Genomic DNA, 22814 nt, shown 5'->3' with positions numbered 1-22814 from the left:
TATAATGCACAACTGTTAAGTTTTTAGTTGACCTCTCAAATTTTTGTTCTCGATTCTTAATTTATGATATATTATATAAGATATATGAAAACACGAAAATAATCAATAAAATTCTTACAGAATTATAAGGAAAAACTTAAAATTTTTAATAAGAATAAAGAATATTGTGACTACTATATATACCCTAAAAATAAATATACAATGAATTAACTTTGTATTCAAATGGAAGAATTTTTTTAACATTTTATATCACTAAATTATTTCTATTCATGTGAATGAGTTTTGGACCACACCACACACACACACACACATACATACATACATATATATATATATATATATAATAAGATTATAAGCACTACAAATCACTATACAATATAATGGGAAAAGTTTTTCCCAAAAACCAATCCAATAATAAATCATTAAACAGAAATAAAGACACCCTAAACCGTCATGGATAAGTTAAAAAAGAAAAAAAAAACAAGGGGAAAGCTTAAAAAATCAATCCCTAGACACGTCGCAAAATGATTGGGCCTTTTTAAACTTTCTCTACGACGGGACTGTCACATGAACATTTTCAATTCCACTAGTATTTAATTATATGTTAATGTATGTAACTACTCTAAATACAACTCCCACATTCAAAGAATCTTTCTGATGATTAAACTAACAATAATTTGCAGAGCAATAATACACAAACCAGAATTAAAAAATAACTAAGGCTGCAATGCAGAAATCTTTTTTTGAACCCCAGAAACTGGATTTTTTTACCAACCACCTCTCATATCATGAAAAAGATTAATTTTTTAATTTTTTTTAAAGGGGTATCTTTCCATACCTGAACTCCACTACAATAACCCTTTTTTTTTTTAACAATTGAAAAATGTATTTAAAAAGTAATGATAAAGCTCAATGATTCATTGGGTCTAGTCAGAATCTCACCACTGCCAACCTGGGATTCTTTTGTTGCTGCTTAATATATTTTGTAGTGCAAAAAAGAAAATTAAAAAAAAAAATTGTTTAAAAGTAGTAGTTACAACTTCTAACTTATGATTGATTGATTTTTAATCCTGTACAGTGAAAAGGAACAGAAGGTTCTGTTTCTGGTTAAATTTTATCAAAATTACAGGAAGCCAAGATCTGGCAGAAATCATTTTGTTGACCCCAGCTGAAGATAATCTATGTCTGAATCACCCAAAACCAATGTCATAATCACTCAAAATTACTGACTTTTGACATATCTGAAAGGTCCAGCAAATACAGCTGGTTAACACTAGTAAGAATCAAATCCGCTAGATTACGCGATCTAACAATGCTTAATTGATGTGACACATACAAAAAGATTAGCAAGAAAAATATTGTTGTGAAATTTGTAATTGATTTGATGATGATAATGTTGTTGCTGAACATTGAAGTGAAATATATCCAACAAAGTGGAAAGCAGAAGATAGTGAAAGCTTTGTTTCTAATTAGCATTATATCTTACATTCAGTAGTAGAAGCGGAGCTATAAGAATTTGCAGTGAAAGTTACAGAATTTCTTTTCTAGGATTTGACAGTGGATACTTGTAAGAAAATACTCCACAAAAAAAGTGGGAAAAAAATTAGAATACAAAGTCATTGCAGAAACTAAAAGCTGAAAGAAATGACCAAAAAATGAAACATAAAAAATGCCCTCTTCATTAGACCTAGAGATAAATTGGTTCCGTGGTTCTTGTGCTGGTCCAAATTAGATATCTTGTATATACAGCTGCCTTTTTTAATTCCTTATGGACCCAAAAGAATTGTGATTAAAGCTCAGCTTTCATGTGGGGCGCTTGATTTGAACCTGCACTTAAAATAAGCGCTTATCATCAATCAAATCTGATGCTTGAAAAGAACTATCAAGGATTTGATTTTCTAGTGAATAGTCCCTTACCATGAAAGCTCTGCGACTGTAATGACGTTTCGCTGTTCGGATTTTGTCCAAAACCCATCTGAACAATGCTTTGCAGATCATCCTCACCGAAATTTTGGAACTGTAGAAAGAAAAATTCGGTCAAAAATTTGTTACTTCTAATGACATTTTTCCTATTTTCTGGTTGGTGTGAACACTAATTTACCTGAGGAATAGTTTCGGTAAATTGTTCGAGTTGAGGTAATTGCATGCTAAGGTTTCGGCATAGTGCATTATCTAATGGGTCCACTGGGCATTGGGTCATTGTCCCATTAGAAATATTGCCATGTAGTGCTGGATTTTGCTGGGGCTGGTGGCTGAAAAAGGCTGACGCCGAGGAATCTATTTGGAATATTGAATGTGGCAAAGGTTTGTTTGGCTGGTATATCTAAAAAAATACAAACAAAAATTCAACCATTGGAAGAAATAAAATAAATGTTAGAAAAGAAAGCTACTGCCGCAAGATAATAAACTTACATCCTTTGACATTAAAGCATCCACATTTAATTCCAGCCTGGTATTCACGGAAGCCAACTTCATAGACAGAAACTGCCGTTGAAAAAACTAAACTTACTAAGCAAGGTGGCTTAAATTTGAATACAAGATCATTAAAAAAAAAAGAAAAGATAAAAGCTTAATTACCTCAACTTGTCGTTGCAATGACTGGACATAGTTAATAATCTCGTCAAGCATAAGGGCTTTTCCGGTCACCTGAATTAAAAAAATCCGATGTCAAATTAGTGACAAAAAAAATCTCACATGCTGTTAAAATTCTTAAAGTTCAAATTTACAATTTTTTTTTTCCTTTTACACTCACCTTATTGCAACCGGGCACGAGGTCTTGGAGAAGCTTCATTCTTTCGCTAATCTTCTCTCTTCGGACCTGACAATTAGTGACATGATATATGCAACATCAATATCAATTAATGCAAAGGCCTTTAACGGGCAGGCTAATTAAATGTTGTGTTGAGAGAGAATTGGCATTTTGTGATTCTCACTCTTTCAGCTAGGCTGTGACTGTCAGTAGCTTGACCTCTTCTTGCTCTAACATGAATGTAATCCTTCGGAGGCTCCGGTGGCTTTGCGTTATTAGCCTTGGCTTGTTTGTCATCCCCCTCATCCTCTGCTTTAACGGCGCCGTTTTCATTTGCCTTCCCTTCATTCGGCTTACATCTCTTGTTCTTTGAACTTTCACTAGCATTAGCTTCAGCCACCTGGAAATTAAGACAAAGTTCCCAGTTATACACATGAAACAAGACAACGGAAATTGGGATGATTTTGACTTTTTGTGGTACCACTAATTAGCACTTGCCTTTGTTGTATTATTGACTGATGGAGATGCTGCAGTTTCTTTTCCTTTTCCTTTGGAGACAGCTTTTCTTTTCCTGGAATTGAAGTCATTTGGAACTTGTTCAGAAACAGAGGATTCTTCCTGAGAATTGGCCAATTCAGATCTGTCCTGAGGACTCTTGTTCCCAGTAGCTTGAGCTTGAGATCCAAGTACCTTGAGAGAAGGGCTACTCGAAACACGCGGCAGCTTCTCATTGGCCGTCATTGGATTTGGATTATTGTTAGATCTACTGAGACCAAACTGATCAGGGTTGTGATTTGGAACGAACTGGCCGGTGCTTCTGCCGTTGAAACTCCTGCTGCCAAACCGAGAAAACCTGGCTGCCCTTTCAGCAAATCCGGGATCAGCTGAGAATTCAGCCACGCTGGAATTCAAAGGCATTGAATTTCCCAAACTCATTGGCAAATTTAGCTTAGGTGGGGAATTCAAAGGAGTCGTGTAACATGAAGCGTTGGTGCTGCTACTGCCATTATTGTTGTTACTATTGTTGTTAATATAAGGAGCCAAAGAATTTGGTGTGATCTCACCGGCGCCGGAGTTATTACCAATGTTACCCAACTTCCCTATCAGTTCCCTGATCACAGAGCTCTCATTAGAAATGTTTGAATTTGATGCCGCCGGTGAAGATACTATTGAACTCAGAGCTGAGTCAAATTGGAGACTGTGATCCGTTGACTTTTCCCAGTTGTTTGGATTGAAAAAGCAATCCGAGGACTGCTCTGATGAGCAATTCATCATCTCATTTGTTGCTTGAATTTGAATTTCCATGGCAGCTGAAGGCCAAATGGGCATTGCTACCGGCGCAGGGATTCCTGCATTTAGAAAGAACTCGTTCTCCATGAAACAAGAAAAAAAACGAACAGATAAACAATTGCTTCAAAATGAGGTTTTAGCTTAGCTTAGATTATAGAAAAGATATAGGACTCAATTTAATGATAATGATTTATATAGTGAAATGAATAAGAAGCAAAGAAAGTGAAGGGGGTGATTGATGTTTTGGGTGAATTGTGCGATCAATATGATTGCATTTGATTGAAAAAAAAAAAAAAAAAGGAAAATGAAAATAAGTTTGGTGAAGAAAAAATGCTACGCAAAAGCAAAGAGAAAGAGGGAAAGGGGAAAGAGTTGGGAGTTGTGATGGAGTTAAATAGAAGAGAAAACACAAAAGAAAAGGTGTTGTTTGACCTTTTTTTATTTTATTAAAAAGAAAAAAAAATTAGTAATTTCGTTCTCTTCTCATCTCTGTCTTTCTCCGTAAAAAGCGGAGAGAGAGCTGTTAATGTTGCCGGCACGTTAAAGCACCTACTAATATCTATATCTCATTTCCGTCTCTTGAAATACTCAAGTCTCTTCTCTTCGTCACCATCAAACCTTTGAAAAAATTATTGTAGTGGTTAAAGATCCAATGAGAAAATTTTTTAAATGTAAAGTAATTGGTCATATTAGTCTCATTCGGAACATAACTAGTAACTTTAGAGACACAATCTCTTTTGCATATATTTGATAATTTTACGAAATAAGAGTTATAATAATATTTTTAAACTTAAATTAGTAATATTTAGAGAGTAAATAATATGCTTCTATTATATTTTAGTTATATTTTGTATGAACATCCATTTTAATTTATTTTTAATAAATTGATTTGTTTTAGAATTATTTGTGATTAGATTATATGCATAATTGTAGGTGATCGAAAACTCAAGTTTTAAGAAAAGAATGTTGTTGCAACAAATTTGCAGAGACTGGTCAATAAGAATTGTTACTCCTGCTACACTTCCAATAGGATAAATGGCACTTGCTGTAAAAAACTCCAGGGCCTCCCTTACTTCTGTCTATCATATCGGGTACTCGAGCCGTTAACAATCCATAGGTCAATTTCGGGCATTGAGCTCACTTATCATAAGTATAGAGTTGGGAGAGCAAGATAGAGACAAATACCCAATGGGCGGTGAAAAAGCCTACCTAACTAAGTTGATGTATTTGCAGAGTTCTAATTGAAACAAGTCTGGATCAGTGAAAATGTTGTAGCCCTTGCTTTAGCAATCATGGAGTGATGACAAACTAGATTTTGCACAAGATAAATAACATATTACGATCTAAAGTTTCCTAAAATGGAGGAGACGCGTCACATACTTTTGGTTGCCCTAATTCTAAGTTATAAAAGAAACACACATTAAAAGAAAGAAAGAGAGTCGTCACTCAAAAGGATAAAACCGCAAAGAAACAACAAGAAAACAGAAATCAAGAGATAGATTGGAAGCTGTAATAGGGGAGAAATTGCATAGGTCAATCGAAAATCAGTTCTTCTTCTTATCTTCTTGTTTTCTATTTATTTATGGAGATGTATTTGATGATTGAACTAATTTTATTTACTATTTTTATCACAAAGTATGAACTAAATTATATTATGGTTGAGTGATAAATGATCTTAATGGATACTTGACTTACATATGAGTGTTGCTCTGTATTTGCTATAGCATTTTGTCTTAATTGTATTTATTTTAATTTCCTATTTCGGCTGACCATCCATTTAGTGGATACTAATTAAGAAAGAGCCTCAGAAAAGTCTAATTTAGTGGATCTCATTAAGACAATACTTGGTTTTATATTGAGTTTCCCAAGTTGAGTAAATCTCAATTTGAATAGGGTCATATTTGATCTAAAATTAGTGATGAACTAAACATAAAAATTCACCTTGTAGGGTAAATGAAACTTAGATCATGTAATGTTATACTTAATGTTGGCGTAACAATTGGTCACTGTTATGTTGCATTAGATATAAGATATCTAACATGTGACAGCTGATGATGCATGATGGATTCTGCCCAGTGTTGCAGTAGATGTTGTAGCAACGATACTATAATTGAAAAATAGTCAATGCCATTAAGTGAGTTTATTTACTCAAATACTTCATTCCCATTGGTTACATCCTTATGTTTGACGTGAGAATTTTTTTATTGCATTTTTATTTTAATTAATTTATTAGTTTCATAAATTGTCTTATTTAATTTATAACAAATTGCATTGTTAAGGTTGTTGTTGTAAATCTGATAAAATCAATCCAAGTGGAGACGATCTGAACATTTATTAATATATTACTTGTTGTGTACACTTGCATATTATATCGATGTTGATTGGATCAAATACTACATGAAGAATTTATTCGATGTCTATTTATCAATGTGTCTAATTCCCAACCATTTATTTGTAAATCACTTATAAGATAAGATGGGAGCTAAGGACCTAGTTAAGTGATTTTTTAACAGTTTTATTTAACTGACAACCGAATTTAAATCTAGAAGAAGGTAAGGGCTTAAAAAATTGATTTGTGCTTTGCCATCCTTTTGACATATAAGATAATTATCTTATAGTAATGCTACAACTCAAAAACTTCGTGGGGAATTTCTCGCTAGTTTTTAAAATTTAACATTATAAAGTATTTTCATCAGGAGACAAATTGGACTTGCTACAGACACCTGAGAGACCTCTACAAGGCAGGCTAAAAGAGTAAGAGGACAAGAAGCAAAGAGTCATACTTTCGTTTCTTTGTTGATATTCGTTCCCCATAAATTACCTTCAATTATCAGAATTAAAACAATTAAGGACAAAAAAAAAAAAGACTATACTTGTTTGCCCCGAGAGATTTTGAATAAGAATTTGTAATCTTCAAAGAATTCCACAAATCGAATCCAAATGTGTACCTACAAAAGGTACTTCGATTCTCAAACTAGTGTTTGTTAAGGAGAATTTATGATTTGAAAATTTACGGTGATTATTCATGAAATTAGTTAAAGAACCCCTCTCGATTCTTTAGGCCTCTATTTATAGATCGAGGTACGCTAAGTTGGCAGAAGATTTCGTTTTGGATCTAAATCTCCATCATTCGTCTCTTTCGTTTAATGTGCACAATTAGATCTAATAATTGTTTTTATCTGTATATGAGTTTCTCACGTGTGATTTTTTTTTTCGACATTCTTTCATTTGTTTTATTTTTAAAAAAAATTCAATGACGGTGGTGACTCCTACATATCCAAGTCAATTTTTTTAGCTTGAAAGCTTTGGTCTAATTTCTAAGTCCAACGTGTGCAGAAAGAACCATACCGGCATCGGCAGAAGCAAGCAGCTGCAGGGTAAATTGAATTGTATGAGCACAAATTTCATCTCTTCGGGCTTCGGCATTGGCTTCAGAATAAAGATCTGGGTACCACTGAAATTGCTTCGGGGTCATTCGCTAAGGGACCAACATTATTTAACCTCATATATATATATATATATATTTGTATTTGTATTTATTTTATTTTGAATACATGGATTTTGTTCATTTTTGGCAATGGCCATTTTTCCCATTCCTTGGCACAATCAAATGATCAGCTTACAAATTCAACCCACTTCTCTGTTCCTTGCTCTTTAGGCAACATTTACTAGCCATTTGCCAGCCGCTATCTCGGGCTTTGTACTCTTGTCTTATTGGCCTTCAATAAAGATTGGTAGTCCCTCTTAATTTTTATTGTTATTTTTAATAGGTTTATACAAGACGGTTATTATATTATTTTCTTATGCACTTTTTTTTTTCAAAAGCATCCTAAAATGTTTGTTTGATTCCCAAAGCCAATGTATATTTTTATCTCAATTCTGGACAAAATTAACTAAGCAAATATGCACATTACAATAAGATATTTTTAACCATCAGAAAATGATATAGTGGGCCATTTGCCACACCATTTGAGAGCGTCGAGTCCAACAAATGTTTGAACTCGTTTTTTTTCTCTAAATTTATCGGGTAGGAGTACATATTCCACCTACTGATGTGAGTAAAATAAGATATCCCCTAATATTAGAATTAGAATATAAATCTAAACTGTGAAATAAAAGACTTGATCTAAAATAGTCTAAGGTGACGTTTGTTTTTTAGTTTAAATACATTTGAATTAGTCTGAATTATTAATATAAATAAAATTTTGAATATGAATTATGTGTCCTTTTTTGGCCTGAATTACTAAAAATAAATATTAAGCTGTTTTTTAACTTAAAAATCTGAAAATTAATACTTTTACATTTGTGCCCTTACAAATTATAAATGTTAAAAAAATAATAAATATCTCAAAGAACTTAAATAATAAATTATATAATATATTATCATAATATATAATAGAACCCTTTATATTCTACAATAGTATGTTAATCAATTTTATTGTATTTGATGTTGTTTCTAGATGAAAAATATTCATAAAAAATTATGAAAATAGATAATGCTAATTTGAAGATGATGATGATGATGATAATAATAATAATAATAATAATAATAATAATAATAATAATCTACCACTATATTATCACAAGTTTTAGAGATAGGTAATAATGCTAATTATTAAATTTTATTTAGGTAAAGATGAAAATTAATTAATTAGACAAGGATATTTTGGAAGATTTCTTTTAATGGCATTATTTAGACTTCTTAGATTAAGTAAAAAGCTAAAAAAAATTGGTTTAATAACTTGATAACTATAATGATTGAAAATTTTTATTATGTTGACAAAACAAATGGATTTGATGACTTCATTGATTAAAATTAAGTTAATTAAGTCATCAAGTAAAAAAAAACCCTCAATAAATTTCTAATTGTGAATATCAATACATTTATGATTGTAATATAAGTATAACAAAAACAAAAACAAAAAAACCATTAGAAAACAAGTTTGATGACATCAAAATGGTCTCAAAAAAACAAATTTAATCTTAAAAGCTATCATAACACCTTATTATTAGTCGGGTCTTCCTAATTATGTTTAATTTAATTTACGTACATCCATCCACTGACCCACCTGATTTTACTGTTTTGATACTTATTTTTGTAAAAAAAAAATATTCTAATTGTAAGTTACAATAAGTATATTTTAGAAAACCCCATTAACTCCAACTTGAATTTTGATAGGAATATTAACTACATTGGTCCTACAAAGCTACCCTAATCTATTAGTCAAGGTAAAATCTACCAAGAATATCACGTAGGGTTTTTGTTCCTTCTTTCTGTTTTTTTCTTACTAGATTTAAAAAAAAAAAAAGTTTCACAAGATTCGATGTAATGTAGCAAAGTTAGCATCCAAGTGGGATGGGTGGTTAATTCCATTGTAAAAATTCATTCTCCCCCTTCTACTTACATTATCTTATCTTTTAATCTCCCCATATTCGGATAATTAATAATCAAGAAAGGCCTAATTAATTTAAATTAAATGTGGCAATCACTGGAGTCAACAATTGACGTTGCTTGGTTACAAGTCAAAGTAAAAATAAATACAAAGTTGTATGATCTTTGATTGGTCGGTTAATTTTTTATCTGATTCTTAACCAAAAAAAAAATTAATTTAAAATTAATTAATTAATTAATGATATTCTTGAACGTGTTTGGGCTCAGTCAATCATTGCATTAAATTCCCATCTCGCCAGTTTGCTCGGGTTTGGTCGGGTTCACACACCAGGCCGACTTAATTTTTTTAAAAAACTTAAAAATTAAAATTGTCTTGGCTCACTTTCTCATAAGCTCCAAAGACTATTGCCAATTCATAGCAGTATTTACAATTGCAGCGGGCTAAGTTACAGATGTAACTTACAGATCCAGCTTTAGCCAACCCCCATTACTTGCATTTGCATGGTTTTTCTCACTCCTCAGGACACTTGTGCTCTTCCCATTGGGGTGTATGTTAAGTAACATAGCAACCTCCCAATTGTATTTTACACGATGTTCAGCATGCACGAATCAAAGGTGCAAAAGAGTCGAATAAATAAGTTGTCTAATCATGACTAGCTTCCAAATTTTAAATACTCTTCCAAATTTATTTAATTCCTCATTAGCAATGATTATATATACAATCTTTATCAAATGCATATGTTTGTATTTCTAAAATTCGAGATAGAACAGACTACTTGTTAGCGACTAATTATACAAAAGTAATTGCAGGTAGGAGCAGAAGCTAGAAACTCTAGTTGCAAGGGCTGCAAGAAAAATGTAAAATAATAATAATAATAATAATAATAACAATTTATTAACATAATTTAAAAATAATATATTTCAAAAAAAGAAATTATGTTAATATGTTCATCTTTCAATCAACTTATTCATATCCTATGAAAGTATTTAGTCAAATAAGATTTAGAAATATAAAAAAAAAACAACAAAAAATCTATAAAACTTCATTTGGATGTTCTTTTAAGAAAAAAAATTATTCATTATTGACTTCTTAAAGGATAAAATAAAATATTACTTGCCTCTTTGGTGTTGTTTAGTGTTGAGTGTTAGAAAATGTATATTTATAAAGGAGAAAATCGTCATTTTACATTACAAGTCTTACTAACACCCTTATTTTTATGTATTTAAGTCTCTTGTGATTTAATTATGTGTGTTTTATTTTAATTAAGTATTTTATATATTTTAGGGGCATCAAGGTCATTTCATAATAAACGAGAGATCAGACAGCAAAACGGACATCACTTTTGAACTCAGGACAATCGAAAACCTTAGGAGGAGCATAAAAGGAAAAATGACACTGTTCACATGTACGGTACTGTCTCATGTTACTGCTCACGACATTATTCACATACACGAAACGATGACATGGCATTAACCGGTGATGTGGCATTGACTGATGAGGTGTCACGATTCTATTGGACTAAAACTCTTATGTACTGTTGATTGGTGATGTGTCAGCATGTTAGTGGACTAAAAATTGTGCGTACGGTACATGCATATACACAGAATTATTTTCAACCAAACCGCGTCACTATTCAAGCCCCCTCATTGTTCATACCGCGTCACTATTCAAGCCGCCTCATTGTTCATACTGTGTCACTATTCAAACCGCGTGGTTAAACCGCATACTATTGACTGATGACGTGGCGAAATCCTGAGCGTCTAAATTATTTTTAATCCGATGGCCATGATTTACTCAATGTATCTATAAAAAGGGGGCTCCCCCCCTTAATTTGATATTCCTGAATTCATTTTTTAGTTTCAATTTTCTGTAATTCCTTTTACATTTTGTATTTTCTATGTATTTTAATAAATTCTCATTTTGCCTTTAGTTCAATTATGAGTGGCTAATTTTTTTTTAAACTTGGGCTGAAGGTGAAGTCTCAACATGTGCCATGTGCTTTATTTGGTAAATTTATTTTCTCTTCCCCTCTAATTATTGTGGATGTTTTGACTTTTCGTCGATAAATTGTAATAATGTTGTCTAGATACTGCACTGGTTTAGCCAGCTCCCTAGTACAAGCTTATTATTATTTAGCACGATAAGCCCTGAGCACCATATTGATTAGAGTGTGGTTCATGAGTAGTGAAAATCCCCTCATGATTTAATTGACATTAATAAAGAATATTTAGTCCATGATGCATGTTGATACAGATACCCAAGTGCTTATTTCAATAGATTTCGCTTTAATTTATTCCTGCCATTTTAATTTAAATTTTTGGATAATCTAAATCATTTCCACTACAAATCCAATCACCCACTTAGAAATTTAATTCTACACTTAATTAAAATTCACCTCATCGTGGGATCGACACTAGTCACCTTTAATCTATTCTATAATAGATTCGTGCACTTGCGAGTTCAATAAAATTTGCACAACATTTAGCTTACTCTGAATATGCATTTTACCCACTAGTTTAAATTAGAATATTAGCAAATGTTGGTGTCTAATGGATGAGGTTTCTCATCCCATCCAAACCATATATATATAATATTAGTTGGAAAATTAAAGAAAAAAAACTAGATAATAAGTTAACATTGTCAAAGATTGAAAGTTTGAAACAACAACAAATTAAGAAACGGGTTGAAAAATATATGTTTGAAATGAATATTAAACTAAAGAAGAGAATTCTGATTCATTACTGCCTATAAGTAAAGATAAGTTGTAATAAAATTATAATAAATTTGTAGAATTTTAGAGGTATTAGTGATTAAACCGTCTCCAATAAAAGCTTGGATAGAAAAGACTAAAGATATTAAGAATAATTTAAGGATATATTTCAACTTCAATTGTAACTTACTATATAACATTTGCATAATATATATATTTCAATTTCTTACAGGTGCCACGGCCCCTATCTGTCTTCATAGTAATCCGCCCTTGAGTGCGGGAGCTTTTGTTGGTCACATGAAAAAAATTTGATGTCTTATCAGTAATTATGTGAGTGTAGTTCAAATCTCAAACCTTTTTATTTCACCACAAGAGATTTCATCAGTTGACGAAAAACGTGTCAAAATAGATAATCTTAGTCCAAATCTGTGAAACACAAAACCGCCAACAAATCCAGGAGAAGAAATTCTTCATAGAAGAAAGCCTCTGAGCCAACCTATCTGCAGAATGAGTGAAAGGATAAAAAGATAATGGTTTTTTTTTTTTTTTTTTTTTTGTCCGAAAAATTGAAGGCAGGGTAGGTATTTTTGGGACAGAGAAATTGAAAAACGAGTGCTAAAGGCAGAAGAATGAGAGAAAATAGAGAGAATAAGCTGATTGAGTGTTTTCATCAATTTTTATTTTAAATTCATGGAATTAAATATATCCTGATTTAAAATTAGACTTTTACCCATGATCGGTCAGTTGGATTTGTCAACATTATTTTACCAAATCACTGCTTAATACATGTGAAGTAAGTACATATGATTGGAATTAGACAAAGACACAGACAAAAGCCAGCATTGACGACACCACAACTTGAATAACCAACACAGTCCAAAACCAACAACCTTATATTATTATATGGGAAAGGCATGCAAATTATTAACATTTTCAAAGTAATGTAGATTAAAAGTAGCATGAATTGTAAAGCATTCCTAAGCTGATAATTAACTCATCAGTGTGCTAAAAGATTTTGATAAACTATCATGGAGTAAATAATTAATATCTATCCAATAACGTTTGAAATCTTATTAACCACTTCTCTTAATTATTCTATTGTCTTCTATCAAGCACTTTCCGTTTATAAAAATATTTACGAGTCTATAATTGACAATAATTGGGAAGTCAATATATTTTTTTTAATTGGGACGGAAAATATAATTATGATTATCTATGTCAAGTAAAGATTTTTTAATTTTCTTATTAGTTTTTTTAAAAATAAATATCATTAGGTTTTGATTAGAGACTCACTCTAATCAAACCCACTAAATTCTTTTTAACACCTCTTTTCTTAACATACCCTACGATATCTCAAAATTAACCCTCTATATCTTTATTGTTTCATACTGTTTTTACTCTTTACACCCACCTTCCAAGCAAGCAATCTCCATTTTTTCTTGTTTTCCTTCCTCTTTGATAGTTTTTTCTGTTTTTAAAATTCAGATTAGATTCTGAATTCCGATTTAGAAGCCTATACGTTTAGAAATTGATTTTTCTTTATGGTTTAGCATAATAATTAATAAATATATAACAAATTGCACTAGTTTTTATGAGGGGAACCAATTTGTTGGTTAATCGAGGCACAAATCTCAGTCACAAGGCAAAGATAATTATACTCATTAATTAAAACCTTATAATACGAGCGTGATTGTTAAGTAATTCATACCTTCACAATGCATTTTAATGAATGTCTCAGAAGTCTTCTCTCCAGAACCGTACCATTTATTACTCATAATAACAATAATTTATAAGAATAAATAAACAAGCTATGTTGCTTAGATATCCCTCATTTAATTATGGCAGGTAATAAAATAAAATTGTCTTATAAAAAAATAAAATTACCACTGAAAACGTCAATACAATCCAAACTAAATGATTTATGTGAATTTGTAACTCGTAAGAATTCTATTTAAGTGAATTTATAACTCGTAAGAATTTTAACAGATCGAATGAATTAACTTTTATAAGAATCAATTTAGTCTTATTATTGTTGTTGTTGCTTTTTGTTTTTTAAGTTATCACACATCTTCCATCATTCTTTCATGTCTATAAACACAAATTATACATAATTTAACAAATCACATCACCTCAATAGGAGGGAAAAAAACAAAAACACTAATAGTGTTTGGTTGGTGGATTACAGCATTTAATGCATTGTTTTATAACAAAGTAATCACAAATTAAACATTTTATGATCATTCTCATCACTTGAGTTGTACATTGAACACACTCCTGGATAGAATTTTTGAGGGCTACATCAGAGAAGAATATTCTAGCTCTCAGACTAAAATTGACTAGTTTGGGTCAAATTTTAGTAAAGACTACTTATTATTTTTTTTTCTTTTTTTCTTTTTAAGGGTTTGGCTACTTTGGATAAGCTCTAAGGTAGACCACCCACCACAGTCATTGGATGCATGTACTTGAACTTGAAACAATTGTGAAAGAGTGCATCCAATAGATGTGGTGAGTGGTCTACCTTGGAGCTAATCCAAGGTAGCCACTGCCTCTTTTTAAATATAGTGCATGGATATACGTACTATATCTACAATTTTGTGAGAGACATATCAATTTCTACTCAATTATACATAAGAGTAAAAAGTCTATGTCACATCAAAAATAATACAATTAACTATAACCAATGTAACATGTGTATTTAAATTTAATATAACTATTATTTGCACGTTGATTTATCAAAATAAATTACCTCATAATGTGACATTATTTACTTCTTATATAACTAATGTGGTATCTCCGTATTTTAGAATTTCTTATACTTGGAAGGGAAAATTTAAGTCTTAGAATAGAAGTTGAGACTCAAACTTATCCCCTCAAATTAGTTCTTATTACCACCAGGCCAAAGGCCAAAGGCCAAAGCCAGGTGGCTAAATACTTATCAATTTTGAATCCTATTTAAAGTATGTCTGGGATTGATGTTAGGCAGTTGTAACTTAAAAGTTATAGTATTAAAATATTTAATGAACATTAATTGATGTAGTTTGGAAGATGAGTCGATTTAATTTTATACTTTTATAATGAAAAATCTATTATATCTTTACTAATTTTGTTAAAATTATTTTTTAAAATTTATATTTACTACATAATATTAACTTTTATTTCATAATTATACTTTTTTTTAAACAGCTGTAACTTAAAAGTTATAGCAACTCAATTCCGAATAAGATCTTAATAGTGTTTGGTTGGTGGATTACAACATTTAATGCATTGTTTTATAACAAATTAATCACAAATTAAACGTTTTATGACCATTCTCATCACTTGAGTCGTACATTGAACACATGGCTGGATAGAATTTTTTAGGGCTGGATCAGAGAAGAATATTCTAGCTCTCAGACTAAAATGGACTAGTTTGGGTAAAATTTTAGACTACTTTTTGCTTTTTTCTTTTTTCTTTTTAAGGGTTTGGCTACCTTGGATCAGCTCCAAAGTAGACCACCCACCACAGCCATTGGATGCATGTACTTGAACTTGAAACAATTGTGACAGAGTGCATCCAATGGTTGTGGTGGGTGGTCTACCTTGGAGTTGATCCAAGATAGTCACTGCCTCTTTTTAAATATAGTGCATGGATATACGTACTATATCTACAATTTTGTGAGAGATATATCAACTTCTACTCCATTATACATCAAAGTAAAAAGTCTATGCCACATCAAAAATAATACAATTAACTATTACAAATGTAACATGTATATTTAAATTTAATATAACTATTATTTGTACGTTGATTTATCAAAATAAATTACCTCATAACGTAACATTATTTACTTTTTATATAACTAATGTGGCATCTCCGTATTTTAGAATTTCTTATACTTGGAAGGGAAAATTTAAGTCTTAGAATAGAAGTTGAGACTCGAACTTATCCCCTCAAATTAGTTCTTATTACCACCAGGCCAAAGGCCAAAGCCAAGTGGCTAAATACTTATCGATTTTGAATCCAGTTTAAGGCATGTCTGAGATTGAGGTTAGACAGTTGTAAATTAGAAGTTACAGTATTAAAATATTTGGTAAACACTAATTGCTGTAGTTTGAAAGATAAGTCGATTTAATTTTACACTTTTATAATGAAAAATATATTATATCTTTACTAATTTTGTTAAAATTATTTTTTAAAATTTATATTTACTACATAATATTAACTTTTATTTCATAATTATAATTTTTTTAAAACAACTGGAACTTAAAAGTTACAGCAATTCAATTCCAAATAAGACCTTAATCATCACAATTTACAACTAAATACTTTTTTTTTTTTTTACACTAAAAAATATTTAACAAAGATGTTTGCACTCATGTAAAATCAAAATGCAATATATTTCGGTGATGGCTAGTGGCTACCGGCCAAATTAAATGAAATATATCTTAGTACAGTTGGTTGCAGATTCATCACCTCTAGCCGGTTACTTGTTTTGCAGTGTAGACATATTAAAAGAACAAAGCATCTAATTGTATTCAAGTCTATTAGGGGGAAAAAGGAAACAAAAACTGAAGTGAGTTGTAGCCAGTTGTTAGGCATACAAATTGTAAACTCGACATATTAAAAAGGAGATTTTATACATATCCATTTTTGTCACGTACCTTTGCAATTGAACCAGAGCAAGAATCTCATATCATCTATGACCTCTTTACCGCATGCATTTATGTGATCAGCAAATTAAATAGAAAGCCTGCTCGCTTCTAAATTGATAATCCAGGTTCCAAATAAAAGAAACCCTATTCAAAAGGAAACACCGTCGCTCACCACGTGGCACATTATTATTGGTTGGTAAAGCAACCAATTACAAGCTTATTAATCGATCTATCGATTTAATTTGCCAACCCTCATGAACCACATTTTGCAGAAAATTAATGCTTGTCATTTTGTTCAAACTCGATCACGATGACAACATTTTTGATTCACACGTGGGTTTTAAAATGAATTCTAGTTTTTTTGTAGTAGGAAATTTACATGCATGCATGTAAAGGATCTGAACTTCAATTAATTAGGTCAAAATATCCAGCTGCCAGCAAATTCTTGCATGCGTGCCATTCTGCCAACCAGATAATTACTTGTATGGCATGGCAACTCAACTCAAACCGTCAAAAATAGTATGTTGCTGATTCAATATTTCTTCTTTGACAAGATTTTTCTTATTGAATTTCATTAATTATTATCTGTCAGTTTCTCTCTCTCAAAACTGTGAGTCGAATCTGTGTGTCAGCTGACACATATCTATACGTGCAGCCATTTCCAAGAAAACATGTACAAAATGTTAACTCACAATCATTTATAAAGTGCATAGATATAAGTGATATACATACATACATATATATATATAATAGACAGATTCTGTACCTAACATCTCCCGTCATCCCACCGTCCCATTTTCTATGGTTTAATTTCTCACTCCACATCCAACGGCTGATGCTGCAGTCTGTAGCTTACAGATTCTGTAAGCTAGTCGAGTCCTATATAATAAGTTGCATTAACCATCAAAGATGAAACTTCTGAACTGTAATCAACCGTTTTCTTAAGGTAGTAATTGTAATTAATATTAAATTGAAAGCATATCATTGCATATGGGCGCGAGAGGTTCAGCTAATTTACTTGCACGCTTTTTATCAGGGTCCATCATTGACACAAAAGAAAAGTTACATTTTGTTAATTTAATTATCCACTTTTTTAAATAAACTTTTCTACTTAAAATGTCGTATTGAAGCAGCCTCCCCTGTAAAGACAATAAAAGCCATATTTTCCAGGGAATCAGGCAGTGGAGGCCAGCTTTGTTGGATACACAATTAGTTTTTGCTATAAATTTTTAATTTTTATACATATAAATACACATCAAAACATAATTTACAAATACTGAATAAGTTTCCCTTCCTGCTCGGTCTGTGCATTGTCTTGTACTTTGCACTACACAATAAAAATTGTACTAATTACTAATTAAGTTTATGAAATTGGGACAAACAAAGATAAATAATTTATTTATTAAGAATGACTGTAGTTTAAGACAAATGAGAGAGATTTTTTTTTAAAAAAAAAAAATCTAAAAAAGACTTGGTTTAAAGGTGATGCTGGGGTAGTTCTTTTCTTGATTACTAATTTTAAATTAGTGCCATCAATTTTGTTATAAATATAATATTATCTTTGTTTGTGTGTGGGTTGGTTATTGAATAAATTATTACAGAATAATATTATGAAATAGTATTTAAAGAATGTGGTCGGTGCTTTGTCCAAAACCAGAAGTATGTAAAACAAGCGGCGTAAGCTTCTAGGAAAGGCGGGAACTCGAATAATTAATTATTATAAACATTTGTTAAATTCCACTGCCCAATCACGTCTCGGATTTGTTTGGAATTTCTTGGTCTTTACTCTCTTGATTTAAAAAAACAAATTGACTAAATCATTTGGACAATTATTTTTATCCGTTCGTCTGGCACCAAAGGATTTTTATAAATGAATCAAAGATAATACAACTAATGAATGCATGTATAATATTTATCATTAAATTTAATATAATAACCATTTGTTTGGTAATTTTTTGAAGTAAATATACATATATTATACTATTACTTATTTATTGTATAGCTGACATAGCATCTCTCATAAATTTTAAATTTTCTTTTCATACTGTCAGCGTCTTTTTTAATAAATTTTTTTATTTAAATTGTATAAAGTAGTTTAACTAGAATAGTTAATTTTTACTCAAACGGACTTTATTGTTACGATGGAAAGGAGTAAAGTGGAAGATATTTTTAATGCGTAGGGCTGGACTATGGTGCTACAGCTATATTGTATCCTACTGTTTACGTATTGTTATATGATAAAAAAAAACTTCTAACCGCGTCCAGAGGGTATAATAATGTAATGTTTTCAAGAGAGTAGTCTAGTAAAGTAATGTGCAAAAAGCATTCAACTGTAAACTAAAAAATGTGATGTGTTGACAGCACGTCCTCTAAATAAAAGAAATAGGAGCAATACTCTCATGCTGCGTTTATTTATCAGTAATCGAAATGGATTGAAATTAAAATGAGCTAGAATGAGAATGAAAAATAGGAATCATAATAAGTTATTTACTTTAACTGCAAGAATCGAAATATGAATGAGCTAGAATCCTATTGATGTGTATATTTTATCTTGAAATCTGAATCAAAATAAGTTGAATTATTTTAAGTTATTGAAATGCCCTATTCAATAATAATAATAATATTTATTATTATTATTATAATAAAAATGATTAATAATAATAATATTAAAAATAATATCATTAATAATTTATTAAAATACTCTTTGTTAATTATTTCCATTTAATAATAATAATAATAATTAATAAATTAATAACAATAACAATAACAATAACAATAACAACAACAACAACAATAATAAATTTTTTTATGCATTTACCGGTCAGGACTCAAGAGTTCAGCTATTTTAGTTGGATGCAAATAAACCATGTGGACCCATTATTATCTTTTCAAACCCACGACACAACAATTTTGCTCAGAATGGGGTGGTGCAAGATAAAATGTGGGGGGCAAACTAGTGCTTTCGCAGAAAAGAGCTTAAATGTTGAGCACATTTACCGGTCAATATTCAATAGTCTAGATATTTCAGTTGGGTGCAAATAATCACCACGTACACCCCATCATTATCTCTTCAAACCCGGTATACAAAAATTATGCTCAGAATGGAGTGGCGTAAGATAAAGTGCGAGTGCAAACAGTGCTATGCTCTCATTTGGCCCAGTTCTTATACTTTCAGGCCCCTTTTTTTTCACTCAAGCATTTTAGATATAGACTTTTGTGTCTCGTAAGAAATTTTTGACGGGGTAAAGAGTACTTCCTTCACTTTCGAACAGATCCATTTACAAGAGGATTTTCAAAATTAAGTTAAAAAAACCGGCTTTAAATCAAAAACCAAACAAATTTTAGAAAACACCAATAATAATAATAATAAATCATCATGTATAAATTTTATTAACAACCAACAATACAAGCAACAAAAATGATCAAAAGATTATAATATACTTTTTTTCCCTCTTTTGAAACTAAACATACTTTAATTTTATTAACTTCTAATTTACTGAAGAAAATTTAGAAAATTAATGAAATAATATAATATCTTCAAGAGTATCTCAGATTAATTAAAAATCATGTTTTATGAATCTAGATAAATGAAAAGTAAACATCCCATTTTCCTTTTCCCTTTGCTGAAACTTTATAACTCTACCTTCCACTCTTTATTTCTAATTTTCCCACTTCACTGACTAAATTCTAAGGCTTCTATTTTCTAACGTAAATGTTTACATGAGGATATGTCTCTAATCCATTCATACACATTTGGATTTAATGAGTGGACCAAAGAAAATGCACTGTACTGCAGTACTGCTCTTTAATTATCTTCATGTATAGATAGCCCACAATAACAAATTCATGGGGACACGAAATTATTGATCACATCTTCTTTATTTTATTTGCTTACGATCTATTTTCACATCATTAGGGCACGCCCTTAATTATTTAAAATCTTAAACATAAATAAATATATGTGAACGATCCTTATCACATTCTTCATCAAACGCAGTACTTTGGTTTGAGATCACATTGTTAAATCATAATCCAATAGCTGTCTGCATAATGCATGATCACATGGCCCATTTCCTAGACTTGTGTGCATGCATGCTGAAGCATAGCTGTTATCAAGCTATAATATACTTGGTCATGGCCAATGGATCAAGTAGCAGTTAAAGAGTAATGTTAGGGTTCTTTATATTTGAGTCTGAGTGGATGTAGCTGTACTCATAATAGATTAGTTATTAATATTTTATATAATGTGACGATTATAAATAATTTCACCCATTATCAACTGAGACTAAATTCAGGCCCGAATGATTGATCGGAACGAAATCTATACCCTTTTCTCTTAAAAAGCAATCATTCAAAAGCAACCCAACTTTCGGCGCCCTGCGCAAATCACGCACGCACAGCTCAAGATTATGTCATCATCAAATCAAACACGAGTCAACACTAAACAAGAATACGATCTTAAACAAATTCATAAAGCTTATTGTCAAAAATAACAATCCAAACCAATCCCCAATTACACTAATATCAAGATCAAGAAAGTTTGCAGGTAGCTAGCAACTAGTATTTACGTGTAAGTGCCTTGCTTGTACTTGCGAAAGAGGTCTTCAGTTTTGTCATTCCTGAAGGCACAGCATCCAATCAAATAAACCAATATCAAAGCAACAAGAGTGACGATCAATATGATATCTACTCTTCTCCATTCCTTTTTCAGATTAGCAAGTAATCCTGCTTTGCATGAATTACAGTTGTAGCAAAGCTGCATCTGGTCATTGCTCCACTGCAAGCAATCCATGTCCGCAGCATTGTTAATGGGACTTATCCAATATGTAGGGTTTACAAATGTGTACCCACACTCTGTCGGAGGTTTACAGCACCCCGACTGTAAAGAGAGAGAGAAAAATTGTTAGAGAAACCACTTAACCAAACGATTAAGTTGATGGATAAGAGTCCAACAACATATTATCTAGGACATCACGTGAAGCGTGTATAATACATAAGGCAGAAAGAAAATTGAAGAAATTATTGGACTTAAGATAAGGGATAACGGTTTAGTAATAATATTTAAGCCAAATCTTAATTAATTTGTTTATAAGAAAAATATGAACTGAAAATTAACTTAGTTAATTTACCTGTAGAGGGGTAATATCATGTGCATTGAAGAAATCCTGAGCCATTGTATAACTCTGGTTCAACTCAGCACACATCTGGGTAGAGCTAAGACAGCTTTTGATCCGATCCCATTTGTAAGAGCTTCGAACTCTTCTTCTTAACCAGCCAGAATAATCATCGAGGCGATATTCGAAGTAAGCTCTACTGGGTGGAAGGTGGCCTGAGCCCTTACTGGTAACCATGTAAATGAAAACAACCAAACAAGCCAGCAATATTATGAGAATTAGCATGGCAACGAGGTAGAGTATAAGGAGCCAGGGGATGCGCCAAAATCCTCCTATAAAGCCTGCTAGAGAAATAACCAAAATCAAGACGCCCAAAACAATGACTGGCCATTGCAGAAGCTTGACACAAGAATTGTCTGGCTCGGTTGCAAGCCAGACTCCGGCACCGATGACTGGGATTGAGAGAAGAATGGCTACGAAATTGATGGCTCCCATGACATTGCTGCTTAGTGCCATATTTTTGTATATAGATCTTCCAGTGTTTTGTTTCGGTTATTATAGAAATATTGATTATGAAATGAAATTTACTTGAGAGTAGAAAAATGTGCTACATAATAAGAAAGAAATACTACTGCTTTCACTTTAGGATCCGCCACATGACAAAACACCACTGATCCGTAGTCACACAAGTTTCACTTTTGTCATAAAGCCCACCGAGTTTTGTTCATTCTCTTGCATCTACATGAAAGCTACTAAAAACAAAGTAAAAATAAATTTTAAGTTGTGTTTTGGTCTCCCAAGTCTAATCACTTGAGTGCAACTTTTTGAAAAGGTACTTATTCCAATTTGAAATAATGAAAATTTTGACAAATTTCTTTTAAGTCAGTGCTGTTGTTGCAGGAATATTGAAAAGGAAAATGCTTGGT

At 31.4% G+C, this 22814-nt stretch overlaps 2 protein-coding genes across 2 annotated transcripts; both read right to left on the bottom strand.

Moving 5' to 3' along the window:
* Window positions 1-1448: 1448 nt before the first annotated feature.
* Window positions 1449-4421, bottom strand: LOC18044060 (transcription factor bHLH62). Its single transcript, XM_006437178.2, has 8 exons — window positions 3248-4421; window positions 2934-3149; window positions 2753-2818; window positions 2578-2646; window positions 2413-2484; window positions 2102-2323; window positions 1918-2017; window positions 1449-1827 (listed from the first exon to the last, which is right to left on the bottom strand). The coding sequence occupies exons 1-8, from the start codon at window positions 4124-4126 to the stop codon at window positions 1790-1792; spliced, it is 1662 nt and encodes a 553-aa protein (XP_006437241.1). The 5' UTR covers window positions 4127-4421; the 3' UTR covers window positions 1449-1789.
* A 16902-nt stretch (window positions 4422-21323) lies between these two features.
* LOC18044059 (protein TORNADO 2) lies at window positions 21324-22405 on the bottom strand. Its single transcript, XM_006437176.2, has 2 exons — window positions 21904-22405; window positions 21324-21653 (listed from the first exon to the last, which is right to left on the bottom strand). Exons 1-2 carry the CDS (start codon window positions 22402-22404, stop codon window positions 21339-21341), a joined length of 816 nt encoding a protein of 271 aa, XP_006437239.1. The 5' UTR covers window position 22405; the 3' UTR covers window positions 21324-21338.
* Window positions 22406-22814: the final 409 nt, after the last annotated feature.

Source organism: Citrus clementina, unplaced genomic scaffold (assembly GCF_000493195.1).
Source record: "Citrus clementina cultivar Clemenules unplaced genomic scaffold, Citrus_clementina_v1.0 scaffold_4, whole genome shotgun sequence".
Lineage (NCBI taxonomy): Eukaryota > Viridiplantae > Streptophyta > Magnoliopsida > Sapindales > Rutaceae > Citrus > Citrus x clementina.
The sequence above is the reverse complement of the archived record's forward strand: the minus strand, read 5'-3'. Positions and strand labels throughout refer to the sequence as shown.